The sequence below is a fragment of the Alligator mississippiensis genome, chromosome 2 (assembly GCF_030867095.1).
Source record: "Alligator mississippiensis isolate rAllMis1 chromosome 2, rAllMis1, whole genome shotgun sequence".
Taxonomy (NCBI): domain Eukaryota; kingdom Metazoa; phylum Chordata; order Crocodylia; family Alligatoridae; genus Alligator; species Alligator mississippiensis.
In genome coordinates this window covers 289,613,372-289,634,135 of record NC_081825.1, presented here as the reverse complement: position 1 = coordinate 289,634,135, position 20,764 = coordinate 289,613,372, and the positions used below count along the sequence as shown (strand labels likewise).

The 20,764-nt window shown below is 41.6% G+C and overlaps 1 protein-coding gene and 1 long non-coding RNA gene across 2 annotated transcripts; both read left to right on the top strand.

Annotated features, from left to right (window-relative positions):
* The first annotated feature begins 64 nt into the window (after positions 1–64).
* LOC102576705 (SERTA domain-containing protein 2) lies at positions 65–20,512 on the top strand. Its single transcript, XM_014598831.3, has 2 exons — positions 65–233; positions 17,202–20,512. The coding sequence occupies exon 2, from the start codon at positions 17,206–17,208 to the stop codon at positions 18,055–18,057; it is 852 nt and encodes a 283-aa protein (XP_014454317.1). The 5' UTR covers positions 65–233; positions 17,202–17,205; the 3' UTR covers positions 18,058–20,512.
* Positions 2,701–7,610, top strand: LOC109281271 (uncharacterized). The gene is made up of 2 exons (XR_002087879.2): positions 2,701–3,481; positions 6,840–7,610. It is a non-coding gene; the product is annotated as an uncharacterized LOC109281271 (long non-coding RNA).
* Positions 20,513–20,764: the final 252 nt, after the last annotated feature.

The following is a 20,764-nucleotide window of genomic DNA, read 5'->3' as shown; positions in this document are numbered from 1 at the left end:
ACCGCGCGGAAGGGGGGCGGAGGCGGAACCCCTCACTCAGCCAGTGAGAAAATGGTTGCCGGGCAGGTCGAAGCGCCGGCGGCCAATGGCAGCGCGGGCCGCTGGCGGGCACGGAGCGCACGCCTGAGGCGGGGGGTGGGCGCGGAGGCTGCCGGGGGCGGCGCTCGCTTCCTGCTGCCGCTCCGAGCCGCAGCCCCGCGAGGGAGCCCGGCGTGGCACGGCCCCGCGCCCAGGTCCGGTCCGCGCGCGCGGTGGCGGTGGCGGTGGCGGGGGGGGGCGTCCGTTACGGGCAGGGGCGGGGCGGGGGGCTTTGCTCGCTCCCTTTTCTCCACAGGGGAGCGGGGCGGGGAGCGGAGCGGAGCGGCGGGGCGGGCCCGCGGGTGGAGGCTGAGGGGAGCCCGCCCCGGGGGGGCTTCTCCCCGCGCGTCAGGGCTCGGGGGGTCCCCGGCCTCCGGCTCTGCGCGCCCCGGAGGCCCGGCCACGCAGGACCAGCGCCACGGGGTGGGCGCGGGTGTTGGCGGCGAGGCAGGAAACCGCGTGCCCCGGCTCCCCGCCCCGGAGTTTGCGGAGTTGTTTTTAACTCGCGCCCTTCGGTGCCCGAGACGGGCGACCCCCCCACGAAAAGACGGCTCCGCAGGAAACCAGCTCTTGCCCCCCCCCCAGCCTCGCTCCTGCTCTTTTAAGACCAGAGATGTTCTTGCCTGTTAATAGGTTAAACTTTCACTTGCTGCATCCCTAATGGGTTGTTTTTTTGGGTTTTGTTTGTTGTTTGTTTTTTTTTTTTAAAGCGACCTGCTTTTAATTTCGTGTCAAGAATGAGTCACGGGAGCTCCTACTAGGAGGGGAGGAGGGGGCTGTTTCACTTGCGGGCGTTTGTTTTTAGGCTGTGGATGTCGAGCTGCTGGGTTATCGGGTCTTGTTACCCGCCGGGTCCTGTGTCCTGAAATGTCTGGCAATAGCAAAAAGTCAGCGAGCACCTGCGTTTTAGAGACCTATGTGCAGTGAGAAGGCTACAAAGTAAAGGGCTTCCCAGTTTTCTGACTCTTGGAGTGACTTATTTGCACCATATATATTTAGAGAATTAATGGTTTGCGAGAGTTTTTTGAATACGGTTTCTGAAATTCAAGCAGTTTTGAACGGCAATAATTTGTTCTTCTCTGAAGTTTTCACATGGGTGGTGGTGATGTTGGCTCCAGTGATTGGTTTCTTAGTGGTAGATTGCTATGCCTAGGTCCAAATTTGAAGTGGCCCAGACACAGGTTGAAGGCGAGCGCGGTGCTGCGGGCAGGCGTTCTGGATTGCAGGTCGTCTGCTGCTGAGAGTGGTTACGGCTTCGCTGACTTCTCAAAGAGTCGGTGACACTGCTGCTGAAAACGGGCGTTGCCTTTGCACCGCCTTAAAAATTTGTGGTGGCACAAAGCCTGAGCAACCAGATGCCTGTGCCCCTTGTCACGCCATAAACGCTCATAATTGTGGCTGTGATAATGGGTAGTATAAATTTGCAGAGGATGTCTGCCTGCTTTATGGCAGGAGAACATGGGCATCTCGGAGCTGTCTGTGCTCTCCAGCTGCCTGGGGCTGGCTCGCCCAGCGCTTCAGGGGCTCAATTCTGCATGCCCCAAAAACACCCCTGCAGGGGAATGCCCGGGGCATGCAGGATCAGGCTTCACAAGAGCTGGGAGTGCAAGTCTGGCGTGGATGCCTTCTTACAAAGATGTGCCCTGGGAATCCCCACGCAGTGGGTCCCCAGGACACACATCCCACTGCTGTGTCATGACTTGCCATGCTCCTGTTCAACTCGGGGAACCCTGGACAGGTGCTCACAGGTCTTCAGGGGTCCCTGTCTGCAGAGTCTTGCCCCAGAAATCCCCCATCAGGTGCTTCCCCAGGTGCATGTAAGGTGCTGCCATGCCCATTTGAGGCATGCATGGGGGATGCCTTGAGTTCTTGCAGAGGCACACCCCAGGTCATTCCCCCTGTTTGTAACTGTCCTGCAGCATCAGACCCCTGAAACCCTGGGAGTGGCAGGGGCCTGACCCTGCAGGACGGTGGGTGACATCTGTCACCCAGTGAAGTGGACTAGCTGTGCTAGGCACAGGTCTTGGCACAGGAGACCCTGCTCCAAGGGTGAAGGCTCTTTACGGCCGGCCTATAAGGATGTCCCCAGAATGTGAGCCTCAAGGTCAAGCTGAGCTATAACCTCAAGCCTTGCTGAGCCTGGTATCACTTTTAGTCGTATCTGATACTTAAACTTGATTGATTAGTCTTCCTTTTTGTATCCTAATTTCTCATAATTACCTTCCATATATAAAATTATATGAAAGATGATCAGGTATAGATTAGACTTTTGAAATAGGCTTTCAAGGCATCAGTGAACTTTCTAGTTTTGATCCTCTCAGTTCATGTTCTTAAATCATTTTATAGTTGCATTACCTTTTAATATCTGTAATGTTAGTTGAGAGAAAGTTGTTTGGACTGTACTAATTATTAGGCTCAATATATTTAGATCCTTTCTGGAAAGCAATGTCATAGTAATTCAGTATTTTTCTGATTCTTCCCTAAAGTTGCATCATTCTGTCGAAGCAGATGAGTTGGGCTGTCATCGGAGTTGCGTAGTTCGACACCACTTTGGATGAACACGCTTTTTACAAAATCTGGAATCTTCCCGCCTGAACGCCTTTCTGTTGTTTAAGGGTAACTCAGTGAAATCTTACTCTTATATCTGGAGTTTCTGTTCTTTGCTAGCCCAAGGTGTTCTGATATTTTTAGGCTACATTCTTAATGTTCAGTTTCAGAGTAATTTTTTTGATGCAGTCAAGCATCCAAGATGTCAGAGTAGACTTTTTTTAGGTTTAACAGACGGAATGAAATCTTTTCAGTTATTTGCTTAGGGTTGCATGTTCTGAATGTGTGTAACTTATTACCTGTTCCATTATAACATTACCATAATGTTTTTGTAACATCCCTTTTCTAATTATTTTAATAACAAGCTCCATGCAGGGATATTTCTGTATTTATGACCTTTTATGTAAGCGGGGATCTCTGCAGTTGCAGGAAGTGAGTCTTGTGTGCTATTAATGAAATAGTCTGATGAGACCGTATTTCTCATATTGACAAGCTATTGCTCTAGTATAAAATCTTGGATGTGATAAAGGAATTGGTGTGGTTCATTTAAATGTTTTATCTGCTGTAGTTAACTATGAAATACTTCAAATGTATGGTATTGAATCTGAAGAAAAATTTTTTATTAGTTGCATTTTTATTTATTTATTGGTGGAAGCACTCTGATTCTCTGCTAGCGTTTCACCATTGTTGATGGATTTTAATCTGGATTGCTGTTACTCTATGCCTGATCTTTATGTACGATGTCACATTTGTGGTCACATGAAGTATTTTTCCATCTACTAAAGGTGGATAACATACAGAAGGAACATGTAGACTTTTTTCCAACTGCTGTTTTCAGTCAGTTAAATCAGGCTGGGTAAGTGACATTATATTGAATCTGATGATCTTTTAATGACAAAGTTTGTTAATCCATCTGGATTTTACTTAGGTGGAATCAGAGGGGTTTTTGGAGGTATTTTTAGTTCAAATTTAATTATAGTTCAGGAGTTTCTAGATTTAGTAACTTCTGATCATGTGTCTGGTTCAGCTGAACTACCGTTATTACTTAATTGAAATAATGTTGTACTCTTCTTCCTGTTGAAAACCTCCACATAATTCCTAGCTGAAACTACTTCTCCCGCACTTTAGACTTGTATACACTGATTGAGTTCTCTTCTGGAAGTAGAGCTATATCCTTAAATAATTAAGGAGTGAGGGAGTGGGGTAAATGCTAAAAAGTACTTTTCGTTTACTGCTAAGTGGTCTCAGAGACAGCTGTTCTTGCTGGTGGAAAGTGCTTATCTAGACAGAGATGCTGCTTGTCCAGAATGAAATGCTGCATTCTGAAACGCTGCAGGATTGTTTGCAGTCTTCTGAATGCAGAAAATTCAGTACCAGTCCTTTGTAAAGAGTAACTTATGAAGATGTCCTTTTAAAATGTAGGCAATATTTTATTACTAGACTCCTCCTCCTCCTCCACCCCAATTTGTAGATTAAGATGAGCTTGACAGTAGTACTGTTTACCTGATGGCATTAGTAAATCACTGAGACTAATTTGGCCCAGTAAGTGCATTTAGCCCCTACTTCTGCAGATAGTGAGACCAAAGCAGGTTATGAATTCTAGACTCCCAATCTTGTGCTCTGCCCTAAGGCTGTCCTTCTCATGTCATTCTTCCATTGACTTAATTTAGTGCTTTTCAGACTAGTAAATGTATTTTAAAACAGTTCAGCAGGTAGGCTGTCTTCAGCTGTAGTTTTATGAGAATCTGAACAATAATACCCCATGCTTCTTTCGATGTCATTTCTTTTAATGGTAATGGAGGAAGAGGAACTAGTATGAAACATATGCCACATATGGTGACCAAAAACGTCTCCTATTATAAAATTACTTGGCAAGTAACAATCCCCCTCTTAAAGGCCCATTTCCAGTAGGATTTTAACTCCACCAAACAGTTTTATGCTGCCCAGGTGCTTAGTTTCTTGGAAGTAACAAAGACCAGAAATGAATTGGCATATTCCTGTTTAGACTATCTTAGACCTATGTACCTACAGTGTATAGTATTTTACACAGATGGTCTAGAATTAAAAATTAAGTACACTTAAATTTCCCTTTGTCCTTAAACCTCGTGGAAGGCCCCAGTCTTGTGGTTGATAGAAGCTTTAGTTGAACTGTAAAATCCTCAAAGACCTTCAGTACCCAGACACCAGTTTAAATGCACCTTGCTGTGTTATATGATTTATTTTTGGGTGGTCAGTGTTAATCCATTGCTGCAGTCAAGGCTTACATCATGTCCCTTGCGTGCCCTGCTCCACCACCACCATTAGAACGTCTGATCTTTGCCTCTGTCTGCTTGCCTCTTTGTGTTGTGGAAATGCTCAAAGGCCCCCGGTTGTAATCAGGTCTCCTGTATGCCAAGTGCTGTACAAAAGCTGAGACAGATGTATTATTTGCCCTGAGAAGCTTTATATTTTAAGATGAGATATTAGTATATTAGCAAGTATTTTAAAGGTTGTGAGGTATCAAGGCCATGAGCATACATGAACAAGTTATCTGAAGTAAAGGTAGGCAGGGTTTTAGTGTGCGAGTTGCGTTTACTCGGTGGTAAGTGAAAGCTGACCTGCAGTAGCTTAATTAGCCCACTTTCATTTAGCTTTCAGGTACCAGGTTAAGAGCATGCACAATTACTGCTGCGCAACTGGCCTGCTATAAAGCCCCACCCTCCTTTACTGTGTGATAACTCTCATGTGTCTGTGCCCTCAGATATTACAGTGATGGGGACTAGATGACATTTACCTAGGAGAAATGGATATGTAAGTGACAGACATTAAGTAGGAATTTCAGGAGATGGCACTAACAGTAAGCTTTGTGCAGTTGCATGGTCTCTAGCTCTGTGCACAGCTTCATGGTTCTGAATTAAAACTATTATTTCTTATAAATGTCACCTAAAATAGACTTCCTTCTAGACAGCTGTTGTTAATTAGCTGATATATTGTAGGCATCTGTCTCTGATCTTTCGTGCTGCTCCTTATGCTTGGAACACTACCCCTTCACAGCCTGTCAAAACCCTAGTCCTTGCCCTCACTTAATTAAAATTAGTGCTAAAATCTCTCTTCTTATGTATTACCTTCCTGAATTGGGTTTTAAAGAAACCAGCAAGATAAACAATCTTGAACTGAATAATTATTGAAAACCTCAATTGCCTGGCCTTCTTTTTCCCTTCCACTTGCAGAGGGGTCGGGTGATTGGCGCTACTGTGCCACTGATCTTGTACATTTGGGGCAGTGAGATTTTGTTTTTTGATATTTTCTCTTGAGAGCCAGAGCAGTCATGGATGCTTTAAAATCTGAAATGCTGGAAGTGTGTCTCGAGCTACATTTTATACAAGTCAAAAAAGAGATTTTCGTAACTCTAGTTACTCTATTACTAAAACTTTAAAATACACCCATATCTGCCAGTTCTGTTATAGGTAATCTCAGGTCCCTTCATAATGCAGTAAGCTAGATTTGAATAGGGGTACATTTCTGATAAACAAGATAGTCTTCAAACCACAGAATATGATGCTTTATTTATGCAGAAGGGAAATCCCCTGGGGTTGACCAATGTCAGATTCATATGTTTAGAAACTCTAAGGCCAGAATGGGCCATTGTGGCTGAATAGTCCAGGGGTCAGCAGTGTTTTGCAGCGGGCTGTCGCCTTTAACATAGCTTAGTTCTGAGCACAAGCTGCTTCCAGCCTGACTTGCACCACGAGAGCTGAAGCTGCACTTGCTGCTTTCGCCTACAATGCTTACCCTGCCAAAACAAAGTTGAAACCCCCCAGCTCCACAGCTGGATAAAATGGCTCCATAATCCAGATCTGGTCCAAAGGATGTAGGTTGCTGACCCCTGATATAGTATGATTTCCCACATAACACAGACAAATGGTTCCTTGAAGATCACATCCATCAACATGTGATGATAGCAAATGAATACCCTTTTTTACCCCATTAGCCTTAGCTCTAGGTGCTGTTCAAGAAAAGCAAAAATGTGTACATAACATTGAATATGGAGTCATAGCTCTTCTGAATTCATTTTTGAAGCTCTCTTGAAATTTAAGTTTGCAGGTAGTTGTCTAACACTTTTGCATCCTTGTATTTAGATCTTGTGTGAAAGAGAGAGGATATTCTAAAGTGATGTGTCCAAACAAAAATAATTGGGAGTTTTCATTCCTGGCTTTCTTTGTGATTCTTTCCAGCTGCACTTCCTCACCATGTGTCAGCAGCAGCTGCACTGCAGCATCAGTCCCTGTGACAGATGGAGCTGGTGTCTCCCTGTGAAATGGTAGCATGAGCTTTCTATTGTTTACAACTGGCTTCACAATGTTAATATTTTTGGTGGCCTGGAGCATTGCTTCTGAAAAGCTGCCAGCTCTAACCAGACCTACCACTCAGCAGTCTCTACTGATGTGCCAGTTGGTGGCATGCTTCCCCTCTGCTATCGCTTGCTTCAGACTCGACCAGAACGGTTGCTTGCTCTGGACCCACGAGGGCAATATCTCCATAAAGCAGTGTCCGTGGGGCTTGAAGGAAGTGGGAGAGTGATGAGAGAACACCTGCTTCAAATGAGGTCTGGAGGTGCCAGTCCCTCTCTGCTTGTTTGAAATGAGTGGGAAGTGTTTGGCCCTCTTAGCAGTGAAAAGCATATTCGGTTGTTTGTTTTGTTTTATTAACATGGAAGAAGTTAATTAAGCTTTCATCATTTTTTAAAGTAGGATCCAGCATGACTGTTTGTTGGTTTGCACTGTGTTATCCTGGATGAATAGGTTAGACAATGGCACCTGAAATACTTAAATATGAAGAGCTTTAATTATGCTGGCTCTGGCATAGCAAAAAGCCTTATAATTGTTCTCTAAAGTCTAAAACATGGTCTTACATTGCAAATTTCATATACATTTATGGAAAGTATCATCTTTAGCTTGTGATCCACCTCTGTCACTAACTGAATAAATACATATCTTATGCTAGTATTATGTTGTACTTTTGCTCCCTTTGTACTTATGACAATTTTCAGATTGGCACTTGAGATCCTTTTACTGGGCCCTATTGTGAGTGTTGAGTGGCTTCCTGGAATAGGGCTGGAGCGAAAAAAGGATACGTTTCACAGCACAATTTTTAGAAACTCCTTTTGATTTAGCACGTCCTGCTCTATTAAACAGGTTGTGCAATGCTGTCACCTCTTTGAAAGGACTGACAACTGGACATCAGTCACTCAGTAGTAATACAGGACTGTCTGGGCATGGAAATAGGGAGATCAGGATGTTGTGGTTGAATCAAATATTGTAGTGGGGAGCACAGTACAAAATTCAATTTGATCATAGTTCACAGTCTGTAATAGCACAGTGTTATTTAACAATAGTATCTGGGAAACATTATTATACGGTCACAAGATAAGTTTCCTAACAAGACCTAGAGTACCTGCTTTAGAGAGAAGACTCCCTTCACAACTTACTTGATACTAAAAGGCAGGATTAAATATAATTTGTTTAGTAACAGAGGATTTTGTCATGTGTAGGTCAGTAGTTTAAAATATTTGGTGTAGAACTGAAGTTTAATGTCTATACTAACAAACACGATGCTGGTCATTTTAATCTTGTCTGTGAAACTGTGGTGACGTTCCTTTGGTTTTATTATCCTGTTCAAAACTTTTTTACACTTACTAATGTACCTAGCTTCTTAAAAGAGGCTTGCAGCATTCTTGCAATGGCGAAAAGCCATGTTAAGCAAGCAGAGATCAAGATGTGGCAACTAAGACTGAGCGTGCTAAAAGTCACCTGTCTTTTAGGGATTTAGAAATCTGTTTTTAAAAAACAAATCTGCTTAGGTCTCAGAATTCACATATAAGAAATGTTAAGTCATATGTTTGTAGAAATGCAACTTTAATGTTCTTCAATATTTCTAGACTATTCCAGCACAGCTTCTATTTTTTTAAGGAATTGGAACTTATGTGAGTTGTAGGGGAGAAACTGCAAGTGTTAATGCAGTAAGATTAAATAGTTTAAGGATTTGTAATGCATATATCTCCCAGAATTTTACTATGGGAAGCTTAGCCAAGTATTTTTATTAAAGTCGATGGGGTTGCAATAATTTAAAATGCTAGCATCAATTTGGGAGGGTTGGAATTACTACTTAATCACCTTGACAAAATTGATTAAAATCATAGGTGTTTTAGTTCTGATAATGTAGCATAAATATGCATTATACTCCTTCCATTAAAAGAAAACTCAACATTTAGGAAACACCTGAAATTAAGGTTGCTTATACACTTTTAATTCAGTCCCTTTGCATGTATGCATTATATTGCATCTTTAATTTATATGATTGAATACTATTTTTTTTTTTTTTCATTCATTGCACAAAATAAATGGTGGTCAATGAATGAGCAGTTGCTCCAAATTTCTTTGCATCTTTCTCCTGTGTGTGGCTTCAGGCCTAGTTTATTGCATGTTGCTTAAACCTAGTGCTGAATTAAGAATGATTAATTTCCTTCTGGCAGTTCTGTAATGCATATACCCATTGCCGCTAACTAATGAATTATTTTCACAACGTGCCTGTGAGGTGGGAATATCAGTGTTGTTCTTCTTCCAACGACCCAGATAGACTTCTACACAGGCTAAGGCCAAAATTCTTAAAAGTATTCTAATTCTGGATGCCTCGTTTGAGATTACTTAGGACCTGGCTTTTTTCTGAGCGCTTCACGTTATTGTGTATATTCAAAGGTCAAAGCACTGTTTTTTTTGATTGTTTGCAATTAGCTACCCAGTATTTCCACAGGTCAGTTTTGGAAAAGAAAAAAAATTCTTGAGCTAATCATTTCATATTTGGCCTTTAATTTGCTCAAGGTGTTCTCTAACCTCATTCTTGGGTATGGCTTAGCCACTTCCATGGAAACTTTATGAAAAAAATTCAGGCTGAGACAGCTCTATTAGGAAAAACCCTAGCCCAAATGGCTGAAGTTTGGCAGAAGTTTTATATGCATCTGACAACAGGGTCTTTATATTTGAAAGTATTGACTAACTTTAGCTATAGGAATATCTTCTGCATATATGCATACATGTGTAACATCCTAGGACTGTTTTGCTCAGCCTCTCCTATGCACCTCCTGTTACTGAATACCATACGCTGCTCCCTTTTTTGCATCCTGTTACTTTAGAGGTTTCAGCACCGTTGTACTAGATGGGATGGAATAGTAGGAAGGCCCTGTCAGGCCTTCTACAATTCTGAATATCTCCAGGAGTGAAAGACTTTCCTCCTGATACTTCTTTGCCCCCAAAAATCTAGCAACGGTCTCTTTTGTGGCTAATGTGTGGAAGTAAGCTGACAGCTGCAACAATCAGCTCACTTAATGCTGGCATTCACCTGACTTGTGGAAGGGGCTTGGGAAGCCTCAGCAGTATGCAGAACGTGAACCTGTTGTCTGTTAAAAAATATGATCTATGATAGTTTAATTTTTTTTTTTTTCTTTCTTAATGTGTCTGGAAGCAACCCCTCTGCAGTTGTATGAAAAAACCCAGATTCATGTAGTCAAGGTTTTACAAATCACTCTTGCAGACAGTGCAGGTAGTTTTTCAGTACTGTACCTTATAGTGTAGTGGTAGCAAATCTGTTCTTTTTGCAGTTTTGGGTGCCCATGCAAGCAAGAAGGAAAACCATAGCATGTATTTTTAATCCAAGGATCAACTCCTTTGTGGTTCTTCAAGTATGTGTTGTTGTGGCCCTTCTTGTCAGCCCATATCTGTGTGCACTTGGAATCTTTTTCCAAGCAGCCACGCCTGTCAGGCTTATGCATGCACTTAGTGCTGCTTTTTGCTCCTGTGCAGAGGTATAAAAGATGAAGCAGCTGTGACCCACCCAGAGGCAGTGTAACAGAACCTAGACAGGCCATGATCCTCTACTTGTTCTTAAGTCTTTTAACTTGTTATTTCTGTAGGTTTTGTTCTGTTTTGTGAAGCTAAGAAATCCAATTTGGAAGTTTCCTTCTCCCTACCCCCCAAAGTGCCTAGCTACCATCATGGCACATGCTAAACTTGTGGGGTTTAAATCCTGTCCAGCAGAGGTGCTGAGTATATGGGGGAGTCCAAGAGCCCTGGCCCCCCTCGGGAAAAGGGCTGTCACTTGAAACGTGTATAACTTTCCACGTGTCCATCATCTTAGGTCCCCCTGGCAAAAATAAAAGTTGGTGCCTGTGCTATCCAACATATTGTTCTAAGCCCTTATTCAGTGGCTACAGCAGGAGCCTCCTGTTTTGGGGAAGGGTGTTTCCAGGAGAAATACTCTGTCTGCTGTTCATTCATATCCTGTACTTGGAGGTCAGGGTAAATTAAGTCCAAATTGCATTTACCTCTGCAATCATGAAAGTTTGTCTGACCCTGAAGAGATAGAAACTACCCAGCTGGAATCAGAAAGAATTGCTTTGATGACAGGCACTATTCCCCTGTTTTGAGGAGGGAGAAGAAGACATAAAAAAAAGTGCTAAAACCTTTGGTGCCCTTGGTTCAGATCCTGACTACTTCAGTACTGATATCAGCAGCATTATTAGCCTCAACACTGATAATGACGACACTACCCCCAAGACGGACAGACCTATGTCCATGCTTCGTAAAGAGTAGAGCAGAAGTCCTACATGAAACGTAAGTGGAGCTCTGCATGTGCATCAGAATCATCCTGCAAGGAGGATGGGAAGCACTACTTCAGCGACACATTTTCTGAGCTGTCATTGGTGTCAAGGTCTAAAGACAAAGCACCAACCATGGGGAATCAAAGCATATTAGGGGTGGAAGGAACTGAAGGGGGTCATCTAGGCCAACCATCTGCTAAAACAGACCCTTCAACTGCCTAGCCCAGGGGTTTTCAACCCTTTTTAATTCGTGTACCCCTGGCAGCTAGATGTGGGGGAGGGGGTGGCAAGTGGCTGGGTGCGGAGCAGTGGCAGCCACATGTGAGCCCCTCCCCCCCCCACACACACACACACCTGCCCGTGTGGCCCAGAGGGGTGCTGCTGCCTTTGCCCCACCCCAGCCCTGCTCCTGGGAGGCAGTGGCACAGGGTGGTGGGTGGTGGCGCTCCATCCCCACCCACCTATGCATACCCCCTAGGGTCTTCCTATGTACCCCTGGGGGTACGCCTACCCCTAGTTGACAACCCCTGGCCTAGCCCACTGTTAAACTTTTTGTGGATGGAGATTCAAAGGTGCAAGACAGACTAACTCTGATGCTGCGGTCCACAGCTTTGCTGAGCAGAAAATCTTTCCCATTTTCAAGCTATACTATGATAGACACTTCTGTAGCCCTTCTGGGAACCACAAGGATTAACACTGCCACCACGAGCAGGCAAACAGCTGCCTGTTTTGAACCTAGTGAAAGGGCTTTATTCCTTTCACCTTATTTTTGAAGTGGAAAAGCACAGCCAGGTAATAATACCCAAGAGCTTTCAAACCTTACATGAATTCAAAGTAGCGTATGAAAAGAACAGGTTCCCCAAAGAGATCCAGGGCCATAGCAGGTACAATGGGATATGACTTTTGCTTATGTGCATCTGGAACTCCTGATGCAGGTAGAAACCCTCTGAAGAACGTACGTCTTCAGCAACCAGATGAACAAGGTATTACTCCCACAAGAACTTGAGGGCAGCAATGAAACAGAAGAGGGGCTCTGTATCATGACGTGCTGAGGTGCCTTAGGACATCGGAGGTCAGCATGGTAATGTAAGAATGATGTTGTAGTTGTGATGTTCCAGAAATCGTATGAGGCAAAGATTTCTTAGGTGATGCATTTTATGCGACCAGTTGTGTAGTTGGGGTAGTTAGGCAAGCTTTTGAATGCAAAACATTCTCCTTCAGGTCTGATGTCAAGAAGCCAGGCACAGCATAGTAAAGAACAGGAGACTTTACTATGTTGTTCTTTACCGTGTTGTGCTTGGGTCCACGGGATCAGACCTGAGGAAGAATGTCTTGCATTTGAAGGTTTGTCTAACTCTCGTAACTGCATGGTTGGTCCAATAAAAGATATCACCCTAAGGCAGCCCATGGCTTCAGCCTGAACTGCAGAGCTTCCCTGTGCTGGAAGCTGTTTTGCTTTTACTATTTTGCTATAAGGCTGATTTAAAATTGATACCTGATTCCACTTAGTGCTCAGTGAGTTTTGTTATAATGCTTGCAGTTGCCATCTTGGGTCATCAGTTTCACTTAACTCTTGGTTTTTCTGGAAACAATTAAAAGCACTGAGCAGGAGTTGCTTGTACCGTCTTTGAGGCTGGTTGGTTACTTTTTCAGCTTGCTATCAGGCAGTAAATTGCTTGAATACATGCTAACAGTTTATTGCTTCATTAACATATTGATCCCAACTTTAAATGGGCCTGGGCCAGTTACTCAAAGGGTTTGGGTGTATATGCATGAATTCCACAATTTGTGGACTACAGTATCTCAGTTAGTGTAGGAATAAATACCCTTTTCTTTTCATACCTGTTCTAGTGGAGCTGGTTAATATCAAAGCATTGTTACTTTGAGACATATCCTTGCAAATATTTCTGTCTGGGATTGTGACTGTAGCTTTATTACAGCAGTAGTTCATAAGTCCCTGGGAACCGTGTTTTGAGAACTTGAGATTTGTAGCATGCTTTCAGATGGGTTTTTTTTTCTTTCTCTTTGACAAGGTGTAGAAAACACCAACAAAAACAGCTCTGAAAAATATCATAATATCCAGCCTAATGAGTTTCCATGATTTTGTAGACTTGCCCCTGAATTTTTTTTATATAGATATGCAAAATCACTTTCAGATTTACAATTTAATTCACTAGTATCTATTTTTAAGGGAACATTTTCTCTCATGTCACTAAAAAGGCTTCTGCACAATACTTAAACCATACTTAATATCTCAATTTTTAAGCATTTATGTGATGTTCTTTGGCCTACTTTTGACTCCATGCTTGCCATATGGTAAATGTGAACAAGTCTACATATGTATATAATGAGAGTCGTGGGGAGATTAAAACGTACATGAGAAGTCTGAAAAATGACATACAAGGAAGACATGGGATTATTTATACTGGAGAAGAGAAGTGTGGGGGGGATTTTGTAAGTCTGCAAATATAAAGGGGGCTTTATAAAAGAGGATGGTGTTTGGTCATTCTATGTCCACAGAGGAGAGGACAAAAAGAAATGGGCTTAAAACCATAAGAAAGGATATTTGGGCGAGATATTAGGATATTAGGAAGAACTCTATGGTTTGGGATGTTGCCTTTTTGGACATTTTAAAGTTCATGTTATCTCAGATGGTTTAGGCAGCAATGTCCTCTCCTCAGCAGGGGGCTGAAAGAGATGACGTCCTAAGGTTGCTTCTAACTTCCTCCAAAACACTTTTTTTTTCCAGCAAAATGTCTGCTCTTCAGGTGTGTGTACTATAGCTGAAGTGGGTTGAGATTTTCATTAGCGTTTCCCCTGCGTGCCCCCCCCCCCCCCCCCCCCCCCCCCCCCCCGGGCCGCTTCTCATCCACTTCAGCTTCCTGGAAAATCTCAAAACTTTCCATGCTTTTCTCTGATATCATATAAGACTTAAAGATCTGTCAGGGAACATGTTGCATATTCCTGATCTTTTCAAACTAAAACTTTCCTGATAACCTGGGCGGTGCCTTCTGCCCCCAACTAGTTGTGTAAGACAAGTTTCCTGGTGAGCCCAGGGATTGGAATGGTGTAGGCACAAAGTTTTAGGCTTTCCACTGGCCAATATGACATTACTTTTGATAAGTAAAAATACAGAGTTTAGGAGATTCAGAATTGTCCTGGATTTTTTATCTTTTTTTTAAGGAAGAGGGATGTCTGAATGCTGTGTGTATTGTCAGGATTTTTGCTTTGGGGTGGGCGGCTGCATACTCATTCTAGAGAATCTAGGCAATTATCTTCATTCTCAGGGTTGCAGGATTTGAGATTAACAGCCAAAACCTGGTTCCTCCCAAACCACCTTCCCTACTCGGCAGAAGCCTGCGTCTTAATCTCTGGTGACTTCCGTATCTGCCCAGTATCTTCAGGAAGAAGCAGCAAGTCCTGTTCCCTGCCTCCCCTCCTGCCTCCTTCAGAGTTTTCAAAGGTCATCTCCCTGCACTTTCCATTTAGCCATGAAGGGGTGTTCTTTATTCTTTGTGAAGTGGGGCTCTAGGCTGCTTTATTTCTTTCTGAAGTTTGAAAAGTTGAGAGTAGTCTTTGCAAAAAATTATCTATCTTTAAATCAAACTACTTCTCTGGCTCATTGTTGCAATAACTGCCTGTCTTCAGGCAGAGAACTTGAGCAGCAGTGTAAAGCAGCTGTAGCAAGCAAATTCTTCTGCCTGCTATCTCTGGATCAATTCATAGCTGTTTTTCCTCTTTTACCTTTTAATCTGCTTGAATATTTACATTGGCATAAGCAGATAAATGGTTTGAAATCTCTTATGAATGTTTTGAGGTAGAATATTTGTGTAGAAATATGCATTTGGGAAAGGACTAGGCATTCAGGCTGATTGGTACTTATTGCATGTATTAAACGGTACGCATTTTGGGTGTGTATGTGGGCCTTTCTGGACACAGCTTTTTCTATTGTGTGTCCTATTTTTAGTTATTGCTTGGAGGTTATCTAACCATGCTTTTGAAATGTAGTGACTGACATACTTAAGCTGCTGACTTAACACACCAAGCTTCAGAGTCCATTTTGCAAGTGTATGGGACAAGTTGTGTGTGTGGTTAACAGGAAAAGTTATTTTAACTGCACAGTTCAGTTTCCGTTCAAACCAGCTTGTTTTTCAAATCAGAAAAAATAGAGAGAGAAGACTTAGGGAAATTTTGATGCTTACAGATATTTCTTCAGGGTGCTCTGAAAATAGTTTTTGAATTTAAATATGGTATCTACTAGTAGGTGAATTATAATGAAAATAATTTTTCTGCTTAACTAAGAGAATTCTAAACATAAACCTCCCTATTCAGTAGGATAATCATGATCCTTTTTCTTACCTTTGTTGAATCCCTCCTTAATTCTGTTGGGCTCGTGTGAAAGGAGTGAGTTATGCTGTAGATCATTCATATACAGGTGATTTGAAAACCTCTTAATTCACAGCAGGTTGCTGAGTGACAGATGATCTCTACAGCTGTTTGCTGTACCTTTGTACTTCAAAGGGCATGGTTTCTCCAGTCAACTAGAGCACTGCTGTAGTCCTGCACCACTGATAAGAAAATGGGGTCCTTTGAAGTAGGGCGGTCCCCTCTGCGGCCATTTTCTGTAACTCTGTAGTACAGGCAGTCCTTGGATTTACGACACAATCGGTTCCTGAAAACTGCATCTTAAGTTGAAACGTTGTAACTTAGAACTGATTTTTTTCCATAAGAAACAATGTTATAAATGGGGGATTGGTTCCTGAACCGAAGCCCGATACCCTGTTTTCACCAAAAATAACCCAGAACTTTCTACTCAGTCAATTATATATGAGTAATATAGCTACATTAATGTATTTATATTGTAAATAGGAATCACATTGATTTGGAAGGACTTCTTTGAGGTGGCTTTGCTGGACTTGTTGAAGGGCTGTTGGTTGGACTTTTCTCGGGAGACTTGGCTGCAGGTTCTTTTGGAGCCTTGTCGGCTCTAAAGAAAATGTCCAAAGAAGTTTGGCCAGATCTTCTCCAGGGAGATGGGCAATGCAGCAAACTTGTTCGCTGGTGTGGCATTGTGTCGGATAAGCATTGTAAAATCAAAACTGACGTCGAAGTTGAAACAGGGTGTCATTTTATAAACATAACTCGAAACGTAAGTTGAGACTGCTTGTATACCCTTTATTACTTCACAAACCCCCATCTTCTTGGTGGGTAAGGACCTAACCCCATAAAGCATATGGGTTCCACTGTAGTGCAAAATACATGGCCCAGCAGAGCTGCTGAACATTTAATTAAAATAAATAAATCTCCAGCTGTAAACTGTCTTGGTTTTTAATCAATTTTGCAATCCTTTGTAATTAATGAGGTATATTTTATTGTATAGTTGAAGTATTCTATTCTCTGATATAGAATAGTAATCGTGGGTAAGAAATACTGTATCTACATCATGCTAGTGGAAACTTCTTGGATTTTATTCTGATTTGAAATGGCTTTATGCACTCAGTTTCCACTAGCACTGATTAACTTTCATGCAAATTCTCTTCACAGTGGATCTCAATCTTTTTAGACTTGAAGCATTCCTGGATAGACTTGAGGGACCCCTTGGAAAATGCAGGCTCTTAGTTTCTACTTTTTTTTGCTTACAGAGAAATAGTAGACCAGTTTCTGTTGCAAAGAACTCAGAAAGACCACAACTCTGTGGATTTCTATTTGAAATCTCTGGGTTTATCTTGTGAATAATATTTATAAACAACAGTGCTAACATCGTGGCATCTTGCAGAACCCTTGAAAGGATCTCAAGGCACCCCAGGGTGCTGTGGCACCCTGGCTGAGAACCACTGGTCTACAGTGCCCATTACTGGGAACATAGTTTTGCAAAAGACGTGTGATGATTTCCAGTGATGATATTTAAAAGCATATAGCATTAACTTCATTTTTTCTTTTCCAGGTTCATGTTGGGGAGAGGTCTGAAACGCAAACTGAGTGACTATGAGGAAAACATGGCTGGTCTCTCAAGTGCCTTTGATTCCAGTCGGAATCTAACATATCCACTTAAGAGGCAGTTAGTGCTGAACATGTGCCTCACCAAGTTACAAACTTACAAAATGCTGGTGGAACCAGACTTACACCGTTCTGTCCTCATAGCCAACACAGTGAGGCAAATTCAAGAAGAGATGAGGCAAGAGACTAGCCAGCAGCCAGTTAATGTCTGCAATGGCCTTGGCCTTCATTCGCAAAACTACACAGGAGTTGATTCAGCTGGAATTTCTGCACAGTTGCTTTCAGGTGTTAACCAACAAGAGTCTAACTGTTGTGACTCGCGGTCTGCGGAGGAGCCAATTGAAAACGGTCTGCTCATGGTTTCAGATGATGACATGTCATCTGCCATTTCCTCCATTCTGAAGGATTTGGACTTCATGGAAGACATAAGCCCACCTACTTGTTTGGTTCCTGCTGGAGATGATCAACCAAAGTCTCCAGAAAATGTGGGTCTAAAACTAGAAGATGATAGGCAAGAGTTGAAGGGAGCTGAATGTGTGTTTGGTTCCTTTGAAATTTCAAATTCAACCAGTTACTTGAAGGATTTGGCTATAGACGACATCTTTGAAGATATTGACACTTCAATGTATGATTCAGACTTCTGCTGTCCTCCACTGATGCCATCCAGAGTACCCCCTGCTACTACAGAAGAAACATTGAAAACCTTCCCAACTTGCAATTCTTCCTCCACAAACAATATTCAGATATGTAGAACAGATCTGAGTGAGCTGGACCACATCATGGAAATTCTTGTTGGATCCTGATATTTATTATTTATCCAAAGATACTTTTTCTATACTGCCACTTAACTATGGTTTGATGATAAAACCACTGGGAAAGTTTTATAAAGAATTTTCTTAAAATGAAAAATGCAATTGTCCCTGGGTGATTCTTTTAAAATATTTCCAAAAGTTATTAAGCAAACAAGTGGCAGATATTTTTTTAAAAAAAGAAATATTTATTTAAGAAATTGTGCAATCATCTTTTTCCTTCCACAGTGTTTGTATGGAAATATGCACATGCCCTTCCCAGCCCTCATTCCCCTCTGAATAAACTGTATGTGCAATTTTTAATTTATCTGAAGAATTTACATGTAAAATGAATTTCATATAAGGTGGTCTCTTACTAAGACTAGATTTTATTTTTAATATTGAAATGCATGCCAAGTAGGCATACATTGAGTTGCATGTTCGGATAGTACAGATCCGACAGCATTACTAGAGATATGGGTATATTTTAAAAATATTGAGACACAAATCTTTCTTCACTTTGGTTGGAAAACCAGACTCGAGACACTTGTCAGCAAAGTAATCTTGCATTTTCTAAAACATTCAAAACTATTTATTTTTGTAAATTTTATAGTCTTTCTACATTTTACTATGTTGTTCATCATAGCTTAAATATGAGTTTCTAGGTGGATGTGGCTAGCACTACCTCTCTAAGCTGAAATGCTTTAACTCTTTCTAGTGCTTTGTCAAAGACTGCAGATTTTTTCCCTTTGTGTTCCTGGGTGGTGAGGGTTTTTTTTTTCTTTATGGGGAGAAAATCCTTTTAATTCATTGAACAGATCCTTTGTTTGACAGTGATGTAGCTGATTTGTGAAATTAAAGGTATTAAATGTTTATAATTTGTACAAGTATTTACAAATGTAATTTATGTGTAGATTGAATTTAACATTTTTCTGTCAGTATTATGTGCTTAGATTTTGAATAATCTTGGCATTCTTTAAATTAGCATTTAATATGTACAGGTAGGGTTTTTTTGTTCTTTTTGGAGAACACTGTTTCTCAGTCCTGTTTTCACTACAGAGCTAGATGATTTTTATGTGCAATATTAAATATACACATTTGCACACCTGGCATCATAGAGCAAAGTGCTTTAAATTTGAACTTGCAAAGTAGCACCTTTGGAGGGTACCTGAAGAGCCAACTTCTCTATATCCTTTAAGAGACAACTTAAGAAGCTATTTCTTGTAGTAATAATCCTTATTGTTTAAATTACTCCGAAATATTAATTTTAAAATGGTGAGTTATCTCTGAGTAAGTACTATCATCCTGCAGCTGTGTCTGTGAGCTCAGGGGTCTTGCCACTCGTGTGCAGCAGCAGGACTGGCCTTCACGTGCAGAAAGCGTGTCTATCTTAGATATGGATGACCATCAACAGTTCCTTGTAGTTAGCAAGGGTGGGGGGGAAGGGGGTTATCTGTTTGTTTTGATTTTACATATATATAAATGCATTAATTAACTAAAGATGAGGTTTGCAGTGAGAATTATTTTTCCCTGGAGTAGTCCAATCTTTTTTTTTCCCAACTCAGACTGGGATCCCTGGAGGTGCTTTCTGAACAAGGTATTTGGCCACCTCTATTTTTTCTAGAAACTTGCATTGTAGCCTTCAAAGCTGCAGCACATTTATAACGTATGTAGTTTTAAAAGCATTGCTGTTCCACCTCAGAGTAACTGTTGTCCATGTCCCTTTTTTTTCTCTTCTCATCCAGAAGATGTGCAGCAGTAACCATGTAGCCATCTTGGCTATTGTAGTATTCTGTTTTAAAAAAAAAAAAAAGTTTTCTCTCCTTCACACTCGCTCTCTCCTAATACCTGTGGAAGCGATCTAAAAGTGCTACTGTTGAGCTTTGTCTCTTCTAGGTGAGGCTTCTGCACAGCAGCAGAACGGTAGAGGAATGCCCCCAGAGTGTGTCCAGAAACAAGGAACAAAATCCTGGCACCGGCAAATTCCATAGGAATTTTACCATTAACTCCACTGGGGCCAAGGGTTTTGTTTTTTTTTTAATTCAAGGGGTTTTTTTTAATTCAATTAATATATGCCACAGCACAGAGTAACCGATTCTAAAGTTGAGATTTTAGATCATGTAACTCTTGGCTACTAGCTAGCCAATCAGTACAATCAGGTCCCTCAAAATAGTGCAGAACCAGTTTAGGCCATATCTTCTCAACCATTTGAATTATATGGAAATTGAAGGGTATGTATGTACGTGAACACAATGTAACGGTTCTGTTAATATGGGATTTCTGATGCTATCAAATATTCCAAATCACTGGATAAAGGGATTAATTTTAAAAGTGTATAAATACTTATGGAAAAAGGTACAGCTTCAGAATGTACACAGACTGTGCATTGTGTATAGACTACTCTGGCTTTTTCTCAGTCTCTACTTTTGTATTAATACAAGATATGCCTGAATAAATCTTTGAAATACTACGGCCTTCTGCACTGTGATGAATTGGAATTGTTGTTAAAGATATGTCTAATTTCATGACAGGAATAAAAATATTGCATCTAATTTCTTGTTTGCATTGCAAATACAGAGTTCTACTATGCAGTAAATACAATACTACACCCCTTGTTTAGTATTAAATCCATGCCAGTAGAAAATAAAGCGTTCATTTAATGATACGTTCACATCATATTCACCACCTGGTTGTATAGACATGTAAAGCATTGGGGAATTAA

Coding starts and splice junctions, on each gene's coding strand:
- LOC102576705 (XM_014598831.3), top strand. CDS start 17,206: ATGTTGGGGAGAGGTCTGAAACGCAAACTGAGTGACTATGAGGAAAAC.